Genomic DNA, 27,171 nt, shown 5'->3' with positions numbered 1-27,171 from the left:
AGGAACAATGAGACGTTAGAGCGGGATGAGACTCAGCCTATGTACAAGCTGATTGGTACAGAAAACATTGCCAGGATCTTAATCAGACGGAGATTGACTCTGAACTGGCAAGGCAGCCATTAGGAAATCATAGTCAAAGAGGGAGGCTTTACGCAAATGTTTTAAAGGAGATCGGAGGGGCGCAGAGAGCAGTCCAGGGACTGGGGCTTGGACAGCAGAAGGCACTAAGTCTTGCAATTGTGTGATGAAAATAGAGCAATGGTTGAGAGGGCCAGTGAGGAGGGGCTGGGGGTGGTGCTGAGGAATGAGGAGGGTGGGGCACGATGAATCCTGGCAGAATTCATGATCTCACCTCCCTGCCCAGAGTAGCTGAAGGCACTTTCCAATCCCCAAGGATGCGTACTATATGTCAACCGTGGACTCTTCACTCTTCCCTTTGCTATTTGACTGGCATGTTGCTTCACATCAATCAGGAAATCTGTGGTCCCCATCTCACCCAAAGCAGGGTTACCTTCTGCCCGCCCCCCCCCCCCAATTTCCAACACTAGGTCCGTTGGTGCTTTTCAAATCTGCCTTGTGTCAATTGGTTTATTTTGCTTAGTTGGAGCAACTTGGGTTTTTTTTTCAAATTCCCAATTCCAACAAGATGGCACTCGTCCATGTAGTGGGACATTACGGGAGCAGTGGAGGGAATTAGATACAACCAATCGTCCAAAGGGGCTTTGCTGCCGGACCTGCTGAGATCCACCAGTATTTAGTGTGTACAACAACAGGAATTCTGCAGATGCTGGAAATTCAAGCAACACACATCAAAGTTGCTGGTGAACGCAGCAGGCCAGGCAGCATCTGTAGGAAGAGGTGCAGTCGACGTTTCAGGCCGAGACCCTTCATCAGGACTAACTGAAGGAAGAGTGAGTAAGGGATTTGAAAGTTGGAGGGGGAGGGGGAGATGCAAAATGATAGGAGAAGACAGGAGGGGGAGGGATAGAGCCGAGAGCTGGACAGGTGATAGGCAAAAGGGGATACGAGAGGATCATGGGACAGGAGGTCCGGGAAGAAAGACGTGGGGGGGAACCCAGAGGATGGGCAAGGGGTATATTCAGAGGGACTGAGGGAGAAAAAGGAGAGTGAGAGAAAGAATGTGTGTATAAAAATAAGTAACAGATGGGGTACGAGGGGGAGGTGGGGCCTTAGCGGAAGTTAGAGAAGTCGATGTTCATGCCATCAGGTTGGAGGCTACCCAGACGGAATATAAGGAATACTAGGACATACCATCTTTAATTGCTAACAAGTTTAACTTAAGACTACACAAAAATTACAACCTGAGTGTGGCTTCATCTTTACAGTACAGGAGGCCGTGGATAGACATGTCAGAATGGGAATGGGATGTGGAATTAAAATGTGTGGCCACTGGGAGATCCTGCTTTCTCTGGCGGACAGAGCGTAGATGTTCAGCAAAGCGGTCTCCCAGTCTGTGCCGGGTCTCGCCAATATATAAAAGGCCACATTGGGAGCACCGGACGCAGTATATCACCCCAGCCGACTCACAGGTGAAGTGTCGCCTCACCTGGAAGGACTGTTTGGGGCCCTGAATGGTGGTAAGGGAGGAAGTGTAAGGGCATGTGTAGCACTTGTTCCGCTTACACGGATAAGTGCCAGGAGGGAGATCGGTGGGGAGGGATGGGGGGTTCATGGATCCCTTGCTTAATGGTATTGATCCAAAGCATAAAAAAGAACCCCTGCCCTATCTATACCCCTCATAACTCTGTGTCCCTCTACCAAATCTCCCCTCATGCTCCAGGGAGTAAAGTTCAAAACTATTCAACCTTAGCTGCGTGAAAGGGAATTCTCAGGAACTGGAAGCCACTTTGCTGACAATACACCTTCTTGTGTTTGTATATGGGAAAATAAGGACTAATTGGGGGTGGAGGGGGGTAGAACTATTTGGTTGTAGGTCTGGGGAAGTGACTGAGAGGAATTTAAACCAAAAGGATGGTTGTCTTAAATGGAGGTGGGAGACAATAGGTAAGAACGGGGCTGAGAGGAGAAAGGACAGTGGGGTTTTGGGTGACTGGATCCTTACAGAATTGGGTTATGGAGACTTGCATTGGAAAAGGCTGATTTAGCAGAAACAAAGGCTTAAGATGTAGATTTTAAAATGTCTGTGAAACACACTGTTAATCAGACCACAGCTGAATGATTGGGAACCAGCCAGGAACCCGTTCCTCGTAACAAATGAAATGATGGATGTATTTTGTGGCCATGCTAACCCTGACCTATATCCTGTAGGCTCTCTTATGGGAATTGGACATTCATTTTAAACATTGCAATCTGTGCTGCTGGCCCCAGAGATCTGGGTTTATTCCTGACCTCAGATGTAGTTTGTGTAGAATTTGCACGTTCTCCCTGCAACTGGGCTCCACTTTCCTCAGACATGCAGGCCAGGAGTTCAACTGGCTACCAAAAATTGCCCCTAGTGTGTGGAATCTGGGATGAAAGAATGGGAATTGAGGAGAGAATTCCCATGCACTCCGTGGCTGAGGCCTACAGCCATCGGGCTCCAGCACTGAACTCCGTGACTGTGGAGTTACTTTCAGGGACTCTGTAGTTCATATCCTGTGTGTTCATGTTTTTGCTGTTTGCACTATTTGTTCCTTTTGTGTTTGACGTCTTTGTTGTGTGGCGTTTTTTTGTCGGTTCTATTGTGTTTTTCTATTGCTTGTGGCTACCTGCAAGAAGATGACTCTCAAGGCTGTATATGCTATATGTACTTTAATAATAAAAGCACTTTGATCTTTGAACTTTTGAACCTTTAAATAAAATGGGATGAGTGTAGAGTTAGTGTAAGTGGGGGTCAGTGTTAACTTGATGGGCCAAAGGCCTGCTGCTTCCATGTCTTATGACTGTGTTGTCCTATTTGAATAAGGATGAAATTTGGGACAAAAAGTAGGAAAGGGAAGGAGATAAACGTAGGGACAATTACAAGACTCAGGGGGGAAAATTTCCTCCTGATCACAGGCTCAAACCTTAGCACAGCAACTACTGATACTCATGTGGATGGGTTATTATGGACTGTCCCATAATAACCACTCCCCTATACCAGGTGAGTGACTGGTGCCTGTCACTTTGCTGTTGTAGTGGTCCCGTTTGAGGAGGTCTGGAACCGCAGTTATTGCCGGACCATTGAGGTGCTGGTGGATGTCGTACGGGAGTATCCGAGTCAGTCAGAGTACATCTTCAAACCCTCCTGTGTCCCTCTCCTGCGGTGTGCCGGCTGCTGTGGGGATGAGAAGCTTCGCTGTACAGCCCGAGAAATGTACAACGTGACGATACAGGTGAGAAGTCAATCAGAGACAGAAGAGATTCTGCCAATGCTGGAAATCCAGAGTAACACGCACCAAATGCTGGAGGAACTCAGCAGGTCAGGCAGCATCTATGGAGGGGAACAAACAGTCAATGTTTTGGGCCAGGATCCCCCTCCACAGATGCTGCCTGACTTGCTGAGTTCCTTCTTGCCCTCCACCATCAGATATCTGAAATGTCCATGAACACTACCTGACGATACCTTTCTTTAGCACTATTTATTCATTTGGTAATACACAGAAACACTGGAAAACTTGTTCACCTAGGAGCTCAGAGGGTTCAGTGGAGAGTCGGTGTTATCACTTCAGAGGATCCGTCCTGGGCTGAGCACACAAGTGCAATTCCGAAGGAAGCGTGGCAGCGCCTCTATTTCCCCAGAAGTTTTATCATGACGTCTAAAACTCTGACAAAAGTCTATAGATGTATGTGAAAAGTATATTGACTGGTTGCATTATAGCCTAGTATGGAAACACCAATGCCCTTGAAGAGAAAATCCTTCAAAAAGTAGTCATCAGAGCTCTGAAAGGACATTTATGACTTTTTATTTTCTTTTTGTACTACTTCAGACATCCCACCCTGCAAAAACTCATTTCACCACCATTTCAAGGAGGTAGCACCCCCGCCCCCCGCAACCCCATATCCCCCTCCCCCCCGTCGACCTCCAAGGGTGTATGTAATACTTTGTTTAGTGATTTTGTCTAATCTGTAAACCAAGTTGGGTATTATGCAGAAAATGTGACATTAAAATATGTACTTATATTATATTATCATGTTTATTCTATTACAACTTTAAGCAAGTCTACAGGGAGTTTGGCCTCATCAAGTAGGACATCAATAGCGTAGCTCCTTGGCAGCCAGCCAGATAGTTTATATAACGTTACCTACGCTAATGAACAAATGACACCTGTTAAACTCACCTCAACATGTCTTTTACATTTTAACCCAACATGGACAATAGAAAAGTCACTGTTGCAAACAGTGCAGCGAGCAACCCTGTCATTATTTTTGAGGTCGATTGTAAAGCCCACCCACAGAGAGAACTGATAGGTCTACTTAGCAGGGGTCTGCAATCATTTTTGCATCGCAGACCGGTTTAATATTGACAATATTCTTGCAGACCGGCCGACTGGGGGCGGGGGTGTTAATCACAACCGGAATATAGGTGGAAAGTCAATTGCATCATAACATTTTAAGTAACGTTTGGATATTAAACACACAGCGCATATTTTCCCTGTATGAACATTGCAACACACCAATATTGCTGAATCAGTGGGAGCCCTGGGCTTGTTTTCCTGCAACAACACGGTCCTATCGAGGGGTGATGGGAGACAGTGATACTCAAAGGGGGTTCCTTATGTCCAGTCTATTCAGCAATTTAGTTTTCATTGCATTCATTGCAGAAAACTCCGCTTCACAGAGATATGTTGGAAATGGAAGCAACGTTTTCAGTGCTTCCGTGGCTACCTCAAGATATCCAGCATTGTCTTTGATCCAGAATGCCGGCAGAGATGTTATGTCGAACAAACTTTTCAGCCCACCGTCATTTGCAAGCTCGAGGAATTGATCTTTTTCCCGTGCTGACATGGATGATTCACTGGGGACATTCACAAATGGGTCACGGACCCATTCCTTTGCACGTCTTGGGTCACTGATGACCTCGCGTGCGTTAAAATTCAACAGTGCATGACAGGGAATGAGGAAAGGTGCAGCTAACTCATATCCCCAAATCATTTTGTTTCCTCGCAGCCCGGTGGTTGGGAACCTCTCTTAGCATGAAGAGAGACCAATCAGGATGCTCGCTCTCCCTCTCCCTCTCAAAAAACTCTATTTCCAGGATATTGTATATAATTTCCGGGCATCAGGGAGCCACTATCGATATGCGGGAGACTCCTGGAACTTCCGGGAGAGGTGGGATGTCTGCTATTTATTTAACTTTTAAATATATATACTTACTGTAAGTTACAGTTTTTTATTGTTATGAATTGCAATGTTCTGCTGACACAAAGGCAACATATGCCAGAGATATTAAACTGATTTGGGATACAGCCATCCATCATGGGTAAAGTCCTCCCCAACACTGAGCACATGCAGACAGTGCACTGTCGCAGGAAAGCAGTATCCATCATCAGTGACCCCCACCACCCATGCCACCTTCTCTTTTCGTTGCTGCCATCAGGAAGAAGGTACAGAAGTGAGAGTAGGAATGCGATGAGGTGGAGGATAAATGCGTGGCCGAGGGATTGGAGCAGGGGGCAGGGATTCAAGTTTTTGGATCATTGGGACCTCTTCTGGGGCAGGCGTGACCTGTACAAAAAGGACAGGTTACACTTGAATCCTTGGGGGACCAATATCCTGGCAGGGAGATTAGCGGGGGCTACTGAGGTGACTTTAAACTAGAATGGTTGGGGGGTGGGAATCAAATTAAAGAGGGATGGGAACCAGTGCAGACAGACAGAGGGGTGTAAAGTGAGGGTAGAAGCAAAAAGTACAAAGGAGAAAAGTAAAAGTGGCAGGCCGACAAATCCAGGGCAAGCATTAAAAAGGGCCACTTTTCAACATAATTGTACAAGGGCTAAGAGAGTTGTAAAAGAGCGCCTGAAGGCTTTATGTGTCAATGCAAGGAGCATTCGTAATAAGGTGGATGAATTGAAAGTGCAGATTGTTATTAATGATTATGATATAGTTGGGATCACAGAGACATGGCTCCAGGGTGACCAGGGATGGGAGCTCAACGTTCAGGGATATTCAATATTCAGGAGGGATAGACATGAAGGAAGGGGAGGTGGGGTGGCGTTGCTGGTTAAAAAAGAGATTAACGCAATAGAAAGGAAGGACATAAGCCGGGAAGATGTGGAATCGATATGGGTAGAGCTGCGTAACACTAAGGGGCAGAAGACGCTGGTGGGAGTTGTGTACAGGCCACCTAACAGTAGTAGTGAGGTCGGAGATGGTATTAAACAGGAAATTAGAAATGTGTGCAATAAAGGAACAGCAGTTATAATGGGTGACTTCAATCTACATGTAGACTGGGTGAACCAAATTGGTAAAGGTGCTGAGGAAGAGGATTTCTTGGAATGTATGCGGGATGGTTTTTTGAACCAACATGTCGAGGAACCAACCAGAGAGCAGGCTATTCTGGACTGGGTTTTGAGCAATGAGGAAGGGTTAATTAGCGATCTTGTCGTGAGAGGCCCCTTGGGTAAGAGTGACCATAATATGGTGGAATTCTTCATTAATATGGAGAGTGAGATAGTTAATTCAGAAACAAAGGTTCTGAACTTAAAGAGGGGTAACTTTGAAGGTATGAGACGTGAATTAGCTAAGATAGACTGGCAAATGACACTTAAAGGATTGATGGTGGATATGCAATGGCAAGCATTTAAAGGTTGCATGGATGAACTACAACAATTGTTCATCCCAGTTTGGCAAAAGAATAAATCAAGGAAGGTAGTGCACCCGTGGCTGACAAGAGAAATTAGGGATAGTATCAATTCCAAAGAAGTAGCATACAAATTAGCCAGAGAAAGTGGCTCACCTGAGGACTGGGAGAAATTCAGAGTTCAGCAGAGGAGGACAAAGGGCTTAATTAGGAAGGGGAAAAAAGATTATGAGAGAAAACTGGCGGGGAACATAAAAACGGACTGTAAAAGCTTTTATAGATATGTAAAAAGGAAAAGACTGGTAAAGACAAATGTAGGTCCCCTGCAGACAGAAACAGGTGAATTGATTATGGGGAGCAAGGACATGGCAGACCAATTGAATAATTACTTTGGTTCTGTCTTCACTAAGGAGGACGTAAATAATCTTCCAGAAATAGTAAGGGACAAAGGGTCCAGTGAGATGGAGGAACTGAGTGAAATACATGTTAGTAGGGAAGTGGTGTTAGGTAAATTGAAGGGATTGAAGGCAGATAAATCCCCAGGGCCAGATGGTCTGCATCCCAGAGTGCTTAAGGAAGTAGCCCAAGAAATAGTGGATGCATTAGTGATAATTTTTCAAAACTCGTTAGATTCTGAACTAGTTCCTGAGGATTGGAGGGTGGCTAATGTAACCCCACTTTTTAAAAAAGGAGGGAGAGAGAAACCGAGGAATTATAGACCGGTTAGCCTAACATCGGTGGTGGGGAAACTGCTGGAGTCAGTTATCAAGGATGTGATAACAGCACATTTGGAAAGCGGTGAAATGATCGGACAAAGTCAGCATGGATTTGTGAAAGGAAAATCATGTCTGACGAATCTCATAGAATTTTTTGAGGATGTAATTAGTAGAGTGGATAGGGGAGAACCAGTGGATGTGGTATATTTGGATTTTCAAAAGGCTTTTGACAAGGTCCCACACAGGAGATTAGTGTGCAAACTTAAAGCACACGGTATTGGGGGTAAGGTATTGGTGTGGGTGGAGAATTGGTTAGCAGACAGGAAGCAAAGAGTGGGAATAAACGGGACCTTTTCAGAATGGCAGGCGGTGACTAGTGGGGTAACGCAAGGCTCAGTGCTGGGACCCCAGTTGTTTACAATATATATTAATGACTTGGATGAGGGAATTAAATGCAGCATCTCCAAGTTTGCGGATGACACGAAGCTGGGTGGCAGTGTTAGCAGTGAGGAGGATGCTAAGACAATGCAGGGTGACTTGGATAGGTTGGGTGAGTGGGCAAACTCATGGCAGATGCAATTTAATGTGGATAAATGTGAAGTTATCCACTTTGGTGGCAAAAATAGGAAAACAGATTATTATCTGAATGGTGGCCGATTAGGAAAAGGGGAGGTGCAACGAGACCTGGGTGTCATTATACACCAGTCATTGAAAGTGGGCATGCAGGTACAGCAGGCAGTGAAAAAGGCGAACGGTATGCTGGCATTTATAGCGAGAGGATTCGAGTACAGGAGCAGGGAGGTACTACTGCAGTTGTACAAAGCCTTGGTGAGACCACACCTGGAGTATTGTGTGCAGTTTTGGTCCCCTAATCTGAGGAAAGACATCTTTGCCATAGAGGGAGTACAAAGAAGGTTCACCAGATTGATTCCTGGGATGGCAGGACTTTCATATGAAGAAAGACTGGATGAACTGGGCTTGTACTCGTTGGAATTTAGAAGATTGAGGGGGGATCTGATTGAAACGTATAAGATCCTAAAGGGATTGGACAGGCTAGATGCAGGAAGATTGTTCCCGATGTTGGGGAAGTCCAGAACGAGGGGTCACAGTTTGAGGATAGAGGGGAAGCCTTTTAGGACCGAGATTAGGAAAAACTTCTTCACACAGAGAGTGGTGAATCTGTGGAATTCTCTGCCACAGCAAACTGTTGAGGCCAGTTTATTGGCTATGTTTAAGAGGGAGTTAGATATGGCCCTTGTGGCTACAGGGGTCAGGGGGTATGGAGGGAAGGCTGGGGCGGGGTTCTGAGTTGGATGATCAGCCATGATCATAATAAATGGCGGTGCAGGCTCGAAGGGCCGAATGGCCTACTCCTGCACCTATTTTCTATGTTTCTATGTTTCTATGAAGCCTCAGGATTTACATCTCCAGGTTCAGGAACAGTCATTACCCCTCAACTATCAGGCTTGTGAACCAGTGGGAATGATTCCCAGAACCTATGAATTCACTTTCAAGGGATTGTCATCTCATGTTATCGATATTTATTGCTTATTTATGTATTATTATTTTTTTCTTCCATATTTGCACAGTTTGTTGTTTTTTACACACTGGTTGTCTGTCTTGTTGGGAGCAGTCTTTCATTGATTCTATTATGTTTCTTGGATATACTATGTATACCTACAAGAAAATGAATCTCAGCTTTGTATATGGTATCTTATATGTGCTTTGATAATAAATTTAATTTGAACTTTGAACCTAATGGAGAAAGGTGACCATGAGGTTAAGGCTGGGTGAGATACTTGGATAACCAAGGAGCTCGCAGCTGACTGAGTGATGCAGTTGTTTTAAGAAAACAGATTTTATCTATCTTATTTTTTAGGTCATTAAGTTAAAACCTTTGGAGCATGTAACCAAACAAGAGGAGATGATCTTCACGGAACACAGTAGTTGTGAATGCCGGTGAGTATGGGTTAAAGTGCTGAGCTTGTGGAATCACTCTGGGCTTTGCGTGCATCCAAAGGACCTCCCTGGAAACCAGCCCAAGGTCCACAGACTTTGCCAGGCCAACACTGGTGAGCCCAAACCAGTGAGTGTTTTCACTCCCCTCGACGCCCATTTGCAAGACTCTATCAGGAGACACTGGAATACGGCTGGGTATTAGACACCTGTAGCCCGGCCCATGCTGAACTTAGAGGTCAAGAGCTGGTGCCCTCCACCAAAGCAGAGTTAGAACCAGTAGCCATGAATGGTAATGCATCCTTTCTCCCAACTCCACCAAATCCAGCTGCAAAAGCAGGAGGGTTGAGCATGGAGCTAGCAACCCCATCCCGTAAAAACCCAGAGCAATACAAACACCAACCGAAGCTCCAAACACCTCATCCATAGTTGACGAAAGACCTTCACCTATAAAATGAATAAATGGGCTACACCTGGACCTGAAAGATTGGCCCAGGAATGAGGACTTGTCTAACAAGCTGCCGTTTGTGGCCTATGCCCCAGCAGGAGTGACAGGCTTTAGAAGAAGGAGAGGCTTCCAGAGAGGTGGAGAGCAGATTCAGAGTCAGAGTCATAGAGCATGGAAACAGGTTCTTCAGCCAAATAGTCCATGCCAACCAAGATTCCCACCTAAGCTAATCCCACCAAGTCCACATCTATTTAAATATTTCCTATCCACGTACCTGTCCAACTGTTTCCTATCCGCTTACCCGTCCAACTGTTTCCTATCCATCTACCTGTCCAACTGTTTCCTATCCAATTACCTGTCCAACTGTTTCCTATCCGCTTACCCAACTGTTTCCTATCCATCTACCTGTCCAACTGTTTCCTATCCAATTACCTGTCCAACTGTTTCCTATCCAACTGTCTTTTAAATGTTTATGTACCTGCTTCAGCTCTTCCTCATACCACATACTGACCGCCCTCTGGGTGAAAGGTTGCCCCTTTGGTTTCTATTACATCTCTTCCTCTCGCCTTAAACGTATGCTTTCTAGTTCTTGATTCCCCAGTCACTAAATAATCATAAAAATATACTAACTCAGTCTCTTAAGTCTTGGTATCTTCTTCGTGAACCTCCCTCTGCACTCTTTCCAGCTTGATGGCATCTTTCCTATAGCAGGGTGACTCACACTGAACACAATATTTGCTGAAATAATATCAGGGACAGAGGGCTTTCATTGTCTGAATTTAAAAGGATCGCTTTTCTTGGAACAGCTTTTAGTGCAAATGTGCCAGGCCAAAATCTTGATGAAGTAATTAAGAATAAATTCCCTGAAAGCAGATGCTGAAAATCTACAGCAAAACTAAACATGATGACGCTACTCAGCAGGTCAGACAGCATCTACGGATAGAAATACACAGGTAAAGGTCCAAGTAAAAAATCTATCATTAGAATTGGCTCTGCCTCGTTTGGCCCAGCTCTGATGAAGAATTATAGACCTGAACTTTTAACTCTGTTTCCCTCTCCACAGATGCTGCCTGACCTGCTGAGTATTTCCAGTATTTTCTAATTTGGATTTTGGACATGGGCACCACAGTAGCACAGCAATTTGCTCAACGCTATTACAGCTAGGAACATTAGAGTTTGTAGTTCAACTCGGCTGTCAATTGTAAAGACTCTGTACATCCTCCCATAGAATGGGTGGATTTTCTCCAGTCTCCTCCCACAATCCAAAGACATGGGTTAGTAGGTTAATTGGTGATTGTAAATTGTCCCGTGATTGGGTTAGTGTAACACCTGTGCAGCGCTTGTCTTAGCTTGTGTGACTGGTCGCCGCAAATTGCATAGTATTACACCAGGTGTTAGTGGACCATCAGAAGCTCTTGGTATTGGAAGGAGGCAGTGAACAGAAAACACATCCTTCTGAATATATAAGTTTTGTTTATAAAAAATAGCAATATATACAAAATATTTACGAGTCAGCACAATGCAAAATTCCAACATTCTGTTTTAGGTTCCAAATTTCAGATACCAATGAAAACCAAATTTCTTTTTAGTTAAGATCAGTGAGATTCACTGGAATAACCTCTATTATTCCAATTTCTCTAACTCCTGGGCCACCTCGAGGAGACTCGTGTAGCAACAGAACTCTCAATGGATATGATTAAATATTCTCATTTCAGCCTGATACAGCTAAAAAGCACAACTGCTTCCAAGGTCAGTACAGTCAACAAAGATGTCTTTGGTAAATAAAATCCGATGATCTCAGAGCTAGGGTGCTGAATCAGAGGGACATTAGGACTGCATGTGTCCTTTGTTTCACGGAATCCTGATTAACCCCTTCTGTACCGGATGCAGTGATTCAGATCGAAGGGTTTACTATATACCATCCGGATAGATCTATAGAGTCTCTCAAAAGCAGAGGTGGAGGAGTATGCCTCATGATCAACTCTTCTTGGTGCACAAATATATCAATGCTGCCCCAATTCTGCTCACCAGACCTGGAGTATCTAGCATTTAAGTGCCATCCTCTTTACCTACCACAAGTTCTCTGAGGTCATTTTGGCAGCAGTATACATTCCAGCTCAGGCCAATATCAATCAGGCTTTAGATGATCTGAGAATGGGATCAACATGCATGAAACAGCACAACCCAATGCCTTCACCATCATTTTGGGTGATTTTAACCAGGCCAGTCTGAAAAAATCACTAAGTAATTACCATCAACAGATCACTTACAATACCAGAGGAAACAACACACTGGACCACTGTTACACCACCATCAAGAATGCCTACCATGCTATTCCATGCCTTCACTTCAAAAAGTCTGATCAGCTGGCTGTACTTCTACTCTCTGAGTATAGGCAGAGACTGAAAACTGCAGCACCGGCGGTGAGGACCGAAAAGGTATGGACAAGGGAAGCACAGGAGTGCCTACAGGACTGCTTTGAATCGGTGGACTGGACTGTATTCAGGGATTCATCTTCAAATCTGGATAAGTATGCTGCAGTTGTTACTGACTTCATTAAAGCCTGTGTGGATGAGTGTGTGCCTACAAAGACTTGCTCAACATCCCCAAATCATAAGCTGTGGATGAACTAGGAGGTACGTCGTCTGCTGAAGGCTCGATCTGTGGCATTCAAGTATGGCGACCCAGGCCTGTACCAGAAAACCAGGTATGGTTTGCAGAGGGCTATTTCAAGGGTGAAGAGACAATTTTGAATGAGGTTGGAGGCGACAGCAGATGTACGACAACTCTGGCAGGGTTTGCAAGACATTATTTCCTACAAAGTGAAACCCAATAGCATGAATGGCAGCGATGCTTCACTACCAGATGAATTCAATGCCTTCTCTGCCTGCTTTGAAAGGGAGAATACAACTACAGCTGTGAAGATCCCTGCTGCACCTGATGACCCTGTGATCACTGTCTCAGAGGCCGATGTTAGGCTGTCTTTAAAGAGGGAAGGTCCCAATAGAATACCTGACGAAGGGTCTCGGCCTGAAACGTCGACTGCGCCTCTTCCTATAGATGCTGCCTGGCCTGCTGCGTTCACCAGCAACTTTGATGTATGTTGTCCCAATAGAATACCTGGTAAGGCTCTGAAAACCTGTGCTGACCAACTGGCTGGAGTATTCAAGGACGTTTTCAACCTCTCACTGCTACAGGCGAAAGTTCCCACTTGCTTCAAAAAGGCAAGAATTATACCAGTGCCTAAGAAGAATAATGTGAGCTGCCTAAATGACTATCACCCAGCAGCACTCACACCCACAATGATGAAATGCTTTGAGAGGCTGGTCATGACTAGACTGAACTCCTGCCTCAGCAAGGAGCTGGACCCATTGCAATTTGCCTATCGTCACAATAGGTCAACAGCAGATGCAATCTCAATGGCTCTTCACACTGCCTTAAACCACCTGGCCAACACAAACACCTATATCAGGATGCTGTTCATCGACCATAGTTCAGCATTTAATACCATCATTCCCACAATCCTGATTGAGAAGTTGCAGAACCTGGGCCTCTGTACCTCCCTCTGCAATTGGATCCTCAGCTTTCTAACTAGAAGACAACAATCTGTGCGGATTGGTGATAACATCTCCTCCTTGCTGTTGATCAACACTGGTGCACCTCAGGAGTGTGTGCTTAGCCCACTGCTCTACTCTCTATATTCACATGACTGTGTGGTTAGGCATAGCTCAAATACCACCTATAAATTTTCTGACGATACAACCAATGTTGGTAGAATCTCAGGTGGTGACGAGAGGGTGTACAGGAGTGAGATATGCCAACTTGTAGAGTGGTGTCACAGCAACAACCTGGCACTCAATGTCAGCAAGACGAAAGAGCTGACTGTGGACTTCAGGAAGGATAAGATGAAGGAAAACATACCATTCCTCATAGAGAGATCAGAAGTGGAGAAAGTGAGCAGTTTCAAGTTCTCTGAAGACCCGATCTAATCCCAACATATTGATACAGTTATAAAGAAGGCAAGTCAGCAACTATACTTCATTAGGAGTTTGAAGAGATTTGGTATGTCAACAAATACACTCAAAAACTTCTGTAGATGTACGGTGGAGAGCATTCTGACAGGCTGCATCACTGTCTGGTATGGGGGCGGGGGGCTACTGCACAGGACCAAAAGAAGCTGCAGAGGGTTGTAAATTTAGTCAGCTCCATCTGGGTACTAGCCTACAAAGTACCCAGGACATCTTCAAGGAGCGGTGTCTCAGAAAAGCAGCATCCATTATTAAGGACCTCCAGCACCCAGGGCATGCCCTTTTCTCACTGTTACCATCAGGTAGGAGGTACAGAAGCCTGAAGGCACACACTCAGCGATTCAGGAACAACTTCTTCCTCTCTGCCATCCGATTCCTAAATGGACATTGAACCCGTGAACACTACCTCACTTTTTTAATATATATTATTTCGGTTTTTTGTACGATTTTTAATCTACTCAATATACTTATACTGTAATTGATTTACTTATTTATATTTTATTTTTTCTTCTTCTTCTTCTTTATTATGTATTGCATTGAACTGCTGCTGCAAAGTTAACATATTTCACGACACATGCCGTGATAATAAACCTGATTCTGATTCTAATAGATCTACTGTTATTCCTTATTTAAAGGTTTACAGACTAACATTCGTACTTTTATTCATCCCTAGTTAGTTAGGAAACTAATTGAATTCCTATTTTTAAGTACAGGTATTATGGCTAACCTCACTTTTAGTTCTACGTCACTATGTCTACAAATTCAAATTCAGGCCCCCCCCCCCAACATACATACAGCTTAACTCCTTTCACAACAAATTCTCCAACATCACAACTTTTAAACAAAGTAAATATCATTTAGTCACTTATCAAAGTCTTAGCAAAAATAATCAGTTCTTCAAGAAAATTAAATTCAGATCCTTCAAAAGAGCAATAAAACTAATAAATCCAACCGTACTAAATCCTCTACGTCTTGAAGCATTTCATTCTTTGATTTTGGGTAGCTTGCCATCTTGTTTCTTATTTTGTTGGATGAAATAGTTGCTTATCCACAGAAAGTTGATTCTCAAATTTATACAAAAAAACCCTGACCAAATCCCTGGTATGATTTAACAGAACTAATTCCCAGTTACACAGTAGAGATCTTGGACACTCGTCTCTGCCAATATTGTCTCATTATAGCCGCTGCTTCTTATAGGCGTAGCTTCAATAAATCCTTTATCGCTATCGTCCCTCCTCCAGGGGTTTCACCCAGAAGTTTTCAAATAACTAGGGTAAAGACACTCACTACTAATTCCACTTTTAATAGTTTATATCTTTTTTTAGTTTCTATAGGTTGCTGTATTTCTGTCGCTTGTCCACGCCTGCATCAGCTACGCCTTGTTTTCACATCACTATTTTTCTCCAAGTTCTTTTTAAAAAAAATTTGGTAAACTTTGTTTTCATCCCTCCACAGGTGGCGCTTTCTAACATTACATTGTTGGGTTTAATTAACTTGGGTTACATTAGGGTTAATTGGGGGTTGCTGGGCAGCGCAGTTTGAAGGGCCAGAAAGGCTTATTCCGTGCTATATCTCCACATAAATGAATAAGAAAATAAGACTTTAACCTGCTTAGATATTACCTTAAAGCCCTTGACCTGCTGAACATTTCCAGCAATATGTTTCTGTTTTGAAGACAAACTGTACCTGGGGATTGGAGGCCCCAGACTGGCAAAGGAACAAGGGAGGCTTTGGGAACTTTCCTGCATGAGCTGTTCTGATGTAGAAAATATCTCTTCAGAGCTCTGGCAGTACAGCATACTCAGAAGTAATTCATAACGAGGGCTGGATAAATGTTTAAACAATATACTCACAGGGCTTTTGGGAGAGGAGAAAGCAGTTGGATAGTTTTCAAAGAGATAAGATGGGCTGAATGGCCTATTTCTAGAGATTCTGATACCACAATTTCCTCTTAAATCTCTTCTCTCCTTTATTTTTCAGACCACGGCGGAAGCGATTGAAAGGCGACAGGTACAGGAATTCTGTTACCAGTTCAACAAACTTGTACCACTCAGGGAAAACCCTTCAGACCAGAAGCTTCCTCTCCCTTGTACTTCACAGGCGTTCTTTTCTCTTTCAGAAGTGGCAAGAGGAAAGGCCACAGGAGGAGGACCAAGCTGGAAGATGAGCCAGAACTCAACCAGTAAGTGTGTCCATACGTCCAGGTTTCTGCTTCTATTGTACAAATTCATTTGTGACAGGTCACCATGATCTATGTGTGTTTAGATGAATTCAGTCTGCAATCCAGTCGACTGATCCAGTCGAGTTTATTGCAAGATGCATAAGCACATGTATAAGACCATAGGACATGGGAGTAGAATTAGGCCATTCAGCCCATCGAGTTTGCTCCTCCATTCCATCATGGCTGATCCTGGATCCTACTTAACCCCATACACCTGTCTTCTTGCCACGTCCTTTGAAGCCCTGACCAATCTATCAACATCTGCCTTAAATACACCCACGGCCTTGGCCTCCACCACAGTCTGTGGCAGAGCATTCCACAGATTCACTACTCCTAGCAAAAAATATTCCTCCTTACTTCTGTTCTAAAGGGTCGACCCTCAATTTTGAGGCTGTGCCCTCTAGTTCTGGATATCACCCCCCACCCCACCACAGGAAACATCCTCTCCACATTCACCCTATCTAGTCCTTTCAATATCTGGTAGGTTTCAATGAGATCCCCACACACTCTTCTAAAGATCGATGATCCTGACGCATCTAAGATCATTCTTCTAAGATTCCCATGCATTGCACAGGTTGCAATAAAAAATGTACTTGCAGCATCATCATAGGCTCATAGCATCAGGTAAACAGTATACGTAAGAAAAATCTGGATTAGGCATAAACTATTCCTCAGTTTTACAACAAAGAACAGAATTAGAGAGTAAAAAGAACAGAGTCAATTTTACAAAGTCACTCTTTCAGTGTTGCTAAACTGTAGTGATTAGGGTTTTTTCAGTTGGTTCAAGTACCGAATAGTTGAAGGAAAATATTCTTGAACCAGGTGGTGTGGGACTTCAGGCTTCTGTGTCCTGCCAGATAGGAGCTGTCAGAAGATGGATGGAATGGTGAAACAGACTCAATGGGCTGAATGGCCTATTTCTGCTCCTATGCCTAATGGTCTTATGGTCTAAGATGACATGGTCCGGATGGTGGGGATCTTCGGTAATGGATGTTGTCTCCTTGAGGCAGTGTCTCCTGTAGATACCACCAATGGTGAGGAGGTAGGTATAGGGCTGAGTTCACTATTCTCTAAAGTATTTATGTTACTGTGCATTTGATTTGCCCTGCTGCAACCAGTCAGGATACTTTCAACAGTGGAAATTTGTTAGTGTTCGATGACAAGCCGAATGTTCTTAACCTCCTAAAAAAGTAGAAATGCTGGCATGCCTTCCTTGTGACTGTATCTATGTGCTGGGCCCAGGACAAGGATTCTGATATGTTAACCCTCAGGAATTTAAAGCTGATGACTCTCTCCACTGCTGATTACCCCAATGTAATCTGGCATATGTCTGCCTTCCTTTTCCTTCCTGAAGTGAACAATCAGCTCTTGATAGGTTATTGATGTGGCACCACTTATCCAGGTATCATACTTTGCACGCAGAGATTCCTTTTTTCCTCCGCTGGGAGAATTTTACAGCCATGGTAGCACTGAGGAGGCTTTCTACCGATTTAGATTCTGCCTGTGAAAAAAACAAGTATCCTTTGCTCCATGGTGATGAAGATTTACTTCTTCAAGGTCATCTCGAGCACCTGTAGAACATTATGAAGGTTCCAGCGTCCAACACCCTCAGGCAACAGGTTGTAAACCCCCACCATCTTCTGCATGAAACATTTTTGTTTCTTCATCTTGCACTAATTCTTCTACCAATTACTTTAAACCTGTTCCTCATGGTTTTTTGACCCCTCTGTAAAGCAAAGTAGGTCCCTCCTGCTTCCTGAGGCCCCTCATAATTTTATCCACTTCTCTGATCAGCCTCTTGTCTCAAAGAAAATGACCCACACTTATCTAATCTTTCCTCATGGCTAAATGTTTCCTGATCAATCTCCTTTGTGAAGTCCCTTGCACAATGGTATATTTCCTGTGCAGTCCATACAAACTGGGCCTCATAATCATTCCCAAAAACAATTGCCTTCAGCTGCTCAAAGCTTAAATCTCTCCACCTCTCTTTCACCGAACAGCATAGCAGAGGAACAGGCCTTCAATTCTCACCCCATCCACCTGCACCTGGTCTGTATCCCTCCATTTCCTGCCTGGCCATGAGCTTGGCTAAATGCCTCTTAAATGTTACTGCTGTATCTGTTCAAAGTACATATATGCCACCACATACAACCCTGAGATTCATTTTATTGCAGGCATTCACAGAAGGAACATAATAGAATCAATGAAAGACCACATCCAACAGCACAGACAAGCAACCAACTGAAGACACGTGAACAGTTACAATGGATATGCTAAAAGAGGGTATAAAAAATCCCCACAACTGGAAAAGAGCTGCCAGTGATAATATTCATAATTATTGGTATAAAAAGTTTACTTGTCTTCAATTGTACCTATTAATACATATCAACAATTTTCTTAAAATTCCTGAAAAAGTGCCCGACTTTTTAACAAATGGTAAAATATATCCCTTACCTAAAGGAGAAATCACAAATGATCTGACAAAGTATTGTCTTTTTACTTGTTTACAAACTATATATAAAATTATAAAATGATGCATCTCACACCTAATCACCACTGACTTAGATAACCACAATATACTGACAGAAGAGCAGAAAGGATGCCGTAAGGGTGTGATAGGATGTAACGAACAACTGATAGTAGACTCTGTAATTCCAAATCAAGCCCGGTGGAGAAGCAGGAATCTTTCATGTTGTTATATTGACTACCAAAAAGCATTTGATTCTGTCCCATACTCATGGTTAATAGAAATTCTTTATATATATAAACTACACCCAATACTTGCTAAATGCTTAGAACATCTGATTGGCATACTATAACCACCCTTTCTACTAATAACCAAAAAAGAACAACCACCATTATCAAAATAAACCAAAGCATTTCTCTAAGCCCACTATGGTTCTGTCTAGCTTTAAACCCGCTCTCTAATTGACTGAATCGGATGAAAATAGGGTATCAAATTAGAGACAACCAAACAAATTATTCCTTGACACACCTTCTATACATGGACAATGTGAAATGATAAGCTCCTTCATCAGTAAAGCTAAAACAATTAATTTAAATAGTAGACTGGGAGACCGCTTTGCTGAACACCTACGCTCTGTCGGCCAGAGAAAGCAGGATCTCCCAGTGGCCACACATTTTAATTCCACATCCCATTCCCATTCTGACATGTCTATCCATGGCCTCCTCTACTCTAAAGATGAAGCCACACTCAGGTTGGAGGAACAACACCTTATATTCCGTCTGGGTAGCCTCCAACCTGATGGCATGAACATCAACTTCTCTAACTTCCGCTAGTGCCCCACCTCCCCCTCGTACCCCATCTGTTACTTACTTTTATACACACATTCTTTCTCTCACTCTCCTTTTTCTCCCTCTGTCCCTCTGAATATACCCCTTTCCCATCCTCTGGGTTCCCCCCACCGCCACTTGTCTTTCTTCCCGGACCTCCTGTCCCATGATCCTCTCGTATCCCTTTTGTCAATCACCTGTCCAGCTTTTGGCTCCATCCCTCCCCCTCCTGTCTTCTCCTATCATTTTGGATCTCCCCCTCCCCCTCCCCCTCCCCCTCCAACTTTCAAATCTCTTACTCACTCTTCCTTCAGTTAGTCCTGACGAAGGGTCTCGGACTGAAACGTCGACTGTACCTCTTCCTAGAGATGCCGCCTGGCCTGCTGCGTTCACCAGCAACTTTTATGTGTGTTGCGTTAATTTAAATAGTAGAACTATTTTTGAAAGATACTGTATAAACGGGGACTGGATAAGTGCAGAACATTAAAGAAAGATGCAAACCAGCCAGTGGAATATAAAACAGAGCAGCAGGGTACAATACAACCAATGGATGAATATGAAACAGAATAAGTATCTGAGATATCAATAGCTAAGAAAATAGATCATACTACGGTAAAGGGAAACCTTTTGAGAAGAACCATCAGGCGTGGATAACCTCACTCACCTCAATACTGAGCTGATTCCACAACCTATGAACTCACTTTAAATCTGTGATCTATTATTTATTTATTTACTTGTTGATTATTTTTGTATTTCCACTGATTGTCTTCTGTTGCACATCGGTTGTCTGTCACTCTTTGTGTGTAGTTTTCCATTGATTCTATTATATTTCTTTGTTCTATACTGTGGATGCCAACAAGAAAATGAATCTCAGGGTAGTTTTTAGAGACGCGTGGAGTATGTACTTTGATAATAAATTTACCTTCAACTTTGAGCTTTAGAATCCAAGGGCACAGCCTCAGATAAAAGGGATGTCCCTTTAAAACTGAGATGAGGAGGAATTTCTTCAGCCAGAGGGTGGAGAATCTGTAGGATTCATTGCCACGAACAGATGTGGAGGCAGGAGGCCAGGTCATTCAGTGTACTTAGGGCAGAGATTGATAGGTTCTTGTTTGGTAAGAGGATTAAGGTTTATTAGGAAAAGGTAGGAGAATGAGGTTGAAATAAATTAGCTATGACTGAATGGCAGAGCAGCCTCGATGGATTGAATGGCCTAACCATTCTTCTATATCTTATGGTCTTCTGATCTTGCTCTGCCTTAAAAGATGAGAATTGTCTCCAGCACATCTTGGGTATGTTGGATGTGAACAGAAATGATGCTTTTCACTGTATGTTTCGATGTACATGTGATAAATAAATCTGAAACCGAAAATACAGTGGATTACGGTTGTTTGGGCCATTGGTTAATCGAGACAGCTAGTTATTTGGGGCAACTCTTAAAAGCAAAAACTAATTGAGAAACTATAGCAGGATTCCCTTCATTTATTTCGGACACTATGCTGCTTAATTTAGATGGGAAACCACTGCTGTACAGTTTCTAACTAGCATCAGTCATGGGCACTTGCATGGCCGTTAGACACCACACTGTGCTTTGAGAAAACTTTTTGTAAATAGAATCAGTTGAATGTGCTTGTGATCAAAAAGCAGCATTTTTTGTCTCTGATTGTTCGTGGTTTCAAGTATTCAGGCTTGGAGATGCCAGAAACATCTGGGAGTGAAAATGAAATGATTTCACTACTTCAACAGGTTAGGAACTATGATGAATTTGAAGATATCAACAATCACCTTGGATGTTACAATGAGAACGTAGAATAGGAGGATGCAATCTCTGAAAGCACCATATGAAGGTAGTCCATTATCTGCACTTGGAATCTGCTTTGTTTTTGTTCATTTAGAGTCAATCAAAAGAATGCAGCAGTGTACACTCCAACGATAACTACCAGGAACTAATACGTACCTTTATCGTACTATAGTTGTCTAGGGTAACATAACTGGGAGAAAATTCACAACCACCACATTGAGATGGGGTTTCAGTTTAAGATGCTGGTCTGGTGTGATGACGTTTTTAGTACGCTTCTGTGTGTAGGTTTAGGAGTTTAATAAAATGTGTTACGGGTGATAGTAAGCCATCGGAGCTAATGGACCACATGCTATCTCTCCTGGGAAATCACCATCCATGTTTTATTTTTAAAGAACCCTTCATGCAGCAAATGCCTAATCAAGTTTGCATAGCCTTTGCTAATTCACCCGTGATGAACTATGGGGAGCTTGCTAAAATAACCGATGGTCTACACTCAGCTAGGCAGCAATGCGTTATTCCTCCTCTTTTCTCTACCTCAATAAGCCCATTCAGCAAGGTCTGTGCTTTTACCATGATCACTTTGATAGGAACCTTGCAACTTCAACAGCGCCAGCACATCAGGACATTACAGGTCTGTGAACACTGTGGGTTCCAGTTGCCAGGGTGTCGCTTCCTGTGTGACACGGGTGCTCAAGTGAGTGTGCTGCCAGTGTCGCCTATTGATGAGAAGGCAAAGAGCGAAGAAACCTCGCTGGAGGCTGCCAACGGCAGCAAGATCCAGACTGACGGGACACGATGGGTGACGCTCTGCTTCAGTGAGTGACATTACACACGGGACTTAGTCCTGGCTAAAGTGGCTAGACCACTGCTTGGTGCAGATTTCCATGTGCCCAAGGGCTGATAGTCGATCTTAAGAACTGCCGGCATGTGGATGTCAAAGACTTTCGGTCATTACCCTGCTCTCCCAGTCAGATCCCCGCAATGACCACATGAGAGTTTACTCGTCTGCTGGGTGAATTCCCAGACCTCACCAAGTCTACATTCTCCACTACAGTCTGAAAACATATGGTGAAGCACCACATTCCCACAACTGGCCCACCAGTCCATGCCTGCGTATGTAGACTGGACACAGAAAAGCTGGCAACTGTGTCCCAACATGGAAAGACTCAGAACTGTATATCAGTCGAATAGCCGCTGGGCTTCACCTCTCCATATGGTCCTTAAATCCGATGGTTGTTGCCGCCCATGTGGTGATTACTGATGCCTTAACAAGGCCACCACCCCCCCCCCGCCCCGTATGTTACCTCGTCCCACACATTCAAGACTTCTCGGCACATTTAGCCAGAAAGTTAATTTTTCCCAAAGTTGATCTAATTACCATCAGGTGCCTGTGTTATCAGAGGACATTCCCAAACAGCTGTGATAACCCCATTTGGCCTTTTTGAGTTTCTGCACATACTGTTTGGACTGAAAAACATTGCACAGAATTTCCAGCAGCTGATGGACTCTGTATTAAAACCTGAACATGTATCCCATCTCCGCACACTTTTCCAGCGCTTAAGCCAACACAGGTTGATTAATGACCCTGCTAAATGCCAGTTTGGGTTGTCAACCATTAACTTTCTCAGCCATCGCATCTCCGCAGAAGGAGCAAAACTCCTTCCATCAAAGGTAGCCGCTATTATGGATTTTCCACCACCCCACACTACCAAAAAACTACAGGAATTTTTAGACATGATGAATTTCTATCACTGCTTCATTCTATGAGACGTTGAACTTATGCTTCCCCTGTATAGTGCACTCAAAGGCAATACCCCTAATCTAGTGCTTGACTGGCCAGTGGACATGACCAGGGCATTTGATGATACCAAACGACCTCTTTCTAATGCAATCCTACTGGCGCACCCACTCCCCAACGCACCCATAGCCATTACTACTGACACCGCAGACTACGTTGTGGGTGCTGTGCATGAACAGCTGGTAAGAGGCCTGCGGCAGCTGTTCACCATCTTCAGCTGGCAACTCTGTCCCCCAAAAGGAAATACATTATGTTTGACTGTGAGCTTCTCAGTCTCAATCTGGCTGTCCGCCATTTTCGTTTTCTTCCAGAGGGTTGACATTTCACAGCATTCGTTAACCACATACCCCTCATGCACACAATAGACTAAATATTAGAACCTTGGTCTGCACAGCAGCAATGCCACCTGGCCTACATATCAGAGTTCACAACTATCAAGGGGAAAAATAATGCCGTGGCTGATTAACTCTCATGGCCAGCCACTGAGGCCATACACATCGGGGTTGACTATGCCGGTGTGGCAGCCGACCAAGTTACTGACCCAGAGGTCCAGGTTTACTGAACAGCAGTCACAGGTTTCTGGTTGGCTGACATTAAGTTCGGGGAAGCTGAGGTTTCTCTCCAGTGTGATGTCTCAAACAATCACCCTGGCCTCATTGTGTCCGCAAACTGGAAAAGGACTCTTTTCGACTCTATAAATGGCTTCTCACATCCAGGCCGGAAGGCCTCACAGAAACCAATTGCACTAAAGTTTGTGTGGCACGGCCTCAGAAAGGACGTGTATGATTCGACTGCAGCTTGTGTGGAGTGCCAGCAGGCAAAAAATTAACCGTCATGTTCAGGCACCATTAGAGGTCCCTGTTCCTGCGGGTTTCACACACCTTCTTACCATGGTGGACTGTACCACCAGGTGGCCAGAGGCCATCTCTCGAGCATCAGCAATGGCCACAGATATAGCTCAGCCATTCATCAGCACCTGGGCTGCTCATTTTGGCACCCCATCTGTTACTTCCTCTAACCATGGTCCCCAATTAAGTTTAGACCTTTGGGCTGTGATAGCCCAGAACCTCAGCATAGGGCTACATCACACCATGGCGTATCACCCACAGTCCAATGGCTTCTGCAAGTGGTTTCACCGCTCCTTAAAGGTTGCTCTGAGGGCTTCCCTGACCGATGAGGTGCAAAAATAACAGGGTTGTTATCATGGGTGACTTTAACTTCCCTAATATTGATTGGCACCTGTTTAGTTCCAAGGGTTTAGATGGGGCAAAGTTTGTTAAGTGTGTCCAAGATGGATTCCTGTCACAGTATGTGGACAGGCCGACTGGGGGGAATGCCATACTAGATCTAGTACTAGGTAATGAACCGGGTCAGGTCACAGATCTCTCAGTGGGTGAGCATCTGGGGAACAGTGACCACCGCTCCCTGGCCTTTAGCATTATCATGGAAAAGGATAGAATCAGAGAGGACAGGAAAATTTTTTAATTGGGGAAGGGCAAATTAAATAAGGCTAGAACTTGCGGGTGTGAATTGGGATATGTTTTTGCAGGGAAATGTACTATGGACATGTGGTCGATGTTTAGAGATCTCTTGCAGAAGGTTAGGGATAAAATTGTCCCGGTGAGGAAGATAAAGAATGGTAGGGTGAAGGAACCATGGGTGACAAGTGAGGTAGAAAATCTAGTCAGGTGGAAGAAGGCAGCATACATGAGGTTTAGGAAGCAAGGATCAGATGGGCCTATTGAGGAATATAGAGAAGCAAGAAAGGAGCTTAAGAAGGGGCTGAGGAGAGCAAGAAGGGGGCATGAGAAGGCCTTGGCGAGTAGGGTAAAGGAAAACCCGAAGGCATTCTTCAATTATGTGAAGAACAAAAGGATGACAGGAGTGAAGGTAGGACCGATTAGAGATAAAGGTGGGAAGATGTGCCTGGAGGCCGTGGAAGTGAGCGAGGTCCTCAATGAATACTTCTCTTCGGTATTCACCAATGAGAGGGAACTTGATGATGGTGAGGACAATATGAGTGAGGTTGATGTTCTGGAGCATGTTGATATTAAGGGAGAGGAGGTGTTGGAGTTGTTAAAATACATTAGGACGGATAAGTCTCCGGGGCCTGACAGAATATTCCCCAGGCTGCTCCATGAGGCGAGGAAAGAGATTGCTGAGCCTCTGGCTAGGATCTTTATGCCCTCGTTGTCCATGGGAATGATACCGGAGGACTGGAGGGAGGCGAATGTTGTCCCCTTGTTCAAAAAAGGTAGTAGGGATAGTCCAGGTAATTACAGACCGGTGAGCCTCATGTCTGTGGTGGGAAAGCTGTTGGAAACGATTCTTAGAGATAGGATCAATGGGCATTTAGAGAATCATGGTCTGATCAGGGACAGTCAGCATGGCTTTGTGAAGGGCAGATCGTGTCTAACAAGCCTGATAGAGTTCTTTGAGGAGGTGACCAGGCATATAGATGAGGGTACTGCAGTGGATGTGATCTATATCGATTTTAGTAAGGCATTTGACAAAGTTCCACACGGTAGGCTTATTCAGAAAGTCAGAAGGCATGGGATCCAGGGAAGTTTGGCCGGGTGGATTCAGAATTGGTTGCCTGCAGAAGGCAGAGGGTGGTAGTGGAGGGAGTACATTCAGATTGGAGGATTGTGACTAGTGGTGTCCCACAAGGATCTGTTCTGGGACCTCTACTTTTTGTGATTTTTATTAACAACCTGGATGTGGGGGTAGAGGGGTGGGTTGGCAAGTTTGCAGAAGACACAAAGGTTGGTGGTGTTGTAGATAGTGTAGAGGATTGTCAAAGATTGCAGAGAGACACTGATAGGATGCAGAAGTGGGCTGAGAAGTTGCAGATGGAGTTCAACTCGGAGAAGTGTGAGCTAGTACACTTTGGAAGGACAAACTCCAAGGCAGAGTACAAAGTAAATGGCAGGATACTTGGTAGGGTGGAGGAGCAGAGGGATCTGGGGATATATGTCCACAGATCCCTGAAAGTTGCCTCACAGGTAGATATGGTAGTTAAGAAAGCTTATGGGGTGTTAGCTTTCATAAGTCGAGGGATAGAATTTAAGAGTCGTGATGTAATGATGCAGCTCTATAAAACTCTGGTTAGGCCACACTTGGAGTACTGTGTCCAGTTCTGGTCGCCTCACTATAGGAAGGATATAGAAGCATTGGAAAGGGTACAGAGGAGATTTACCAGGATGCTGCCTGGTTTAGAGAGTATGCATTATGATCAGAGATTAAGGGAGCTAGGGCTTTACTCTTTGGAGAGAAGGAGGATGAGAGGAGACATGACAGGGGTGTACAAGATAATAAGAGGAATTGATAGAGTGGATAGCCAGCGCCTCTTCCCCAGGGCACCACTGCTCAATACAAGGGGACATGGCTTTAAGGTAAGAGGTGGGAAGTTCAAGGGGGATATTAGAGGAAAGTTTTTTACTCAGAGAGTGGTTGGTGCGTGAAATGCACTGCCTGAGTCAGTGGTGGAGGCAGATACACTCATGAAGTTTAAGAGACTACTAGACAGGTATATGGAGGAATTTAAGGTGGGGGGTTATATGGGACACAGGGGTTGAGGGCTGGCACAACATTGTGGGTCGAAGGGCCTGTAATGTGCTGTACTATTCTATATTCTATGATCATCTCCCATGGGTCCTGCTGGGGCTCAAAACTGTTCTAAAACAGGACCTGCAGTCGTCTGTGGCAGCATTGGTATACGGGCAGCTATTACGAGTGCCAGGTGATTTCATTCCTGATGCCTATACTATCCGGTCGGCCTCACAACAGTGTTCCACCCTCCTCAGTAAATTCAATTTCTTGTCACCTACTTCTACCTCCCATCATGGCATACAGCACTCTTGGGTTCCTGTTGATGTACATTCTGCCTTGTTTGTTTTTGTCTGCCACAATACACACCAACATCCCCTTAGGCCCACTTCTGTGTTTTGAAAACCAGAACATATTTTGGTAGATCACCTTAAGCCAGCCCACCAAGATTTTGAGTATTCCACTGCCATCACAATATCACCATGAGCATGTCAACACACCTCTGGACGAGCCAGAGGCACCTTCTGTTCCTCCACTCAAGGAACAGAGGACAGAAGCCAGGCGGCTCATTTGAGCTCCAGACAGGCTCACAATGCCAATTTTAGTGAATTCGGGGGG

The 27,171-nt window shown here is 44.3% G+C and overlaps 1 protein-coding gene across 5 annotated transcripts in view; it reads left to right on the top strand.

Annotated features, from left to right (window-relative positions):
• The window catches only part of LOC134352866 (protein FosB-like), a 144,684-nt gene that overhangs the window by 98,444 nt on the left and 19,069 nt on the right, over positions 1-27,171 (top strand). Inside the window, exons 7-11 of one of the 5 annotated variants that reach the window (XM_063060404.1) lie at positions 3,139-3,335; positions 9,338-9,417; positions 15,871-15,900; positions 16,010-16,072; positions 21,152-21,700. In XM_063060404.1, the coding sequence (XP_062916474.1) occupies positions 3,139-3,335; positions 9,338-9,417; positions 15,871-15,900; positions 16,010-16,072; positions 21,152-21,215 (434 nt within the window). In that variant the 3' untranslated portion in view covers positions 21,216-21,700. Of the gene's footprint in view, positions 1-3,138; positions 3,336-9,337; positions 9,418-15,870; positions 16,073-18,285; positions 18,504-21,151; positions 21,701-27,171 lie in introns of those variants that run through there. The other 4 variants (XM_063060400.1, XM_063060405.1, XM_063060403.1 and 1 more) reach the window with 4 other exon arrangements.

Source organism: Mobula hypostoma, chromosome 10 (genome assembly GCF_963921235.1).
Source record: "Mobula hypostoma chromosome 10, sMobHyp1.1, whole genome shotgun sequence".
In the NCBI taxonomy this organism is placed as follows: Eukaryota; Metazoa; Chordata; class Chondrichthyes; order Myliobatiformes; family Myliobatidae; genus Mobula; species Mobula hypostoma.
Note: the sequence above shows the minus strand (reverse complement) of the source record. Positions and strands in the feature narration are given on the sequence as shown.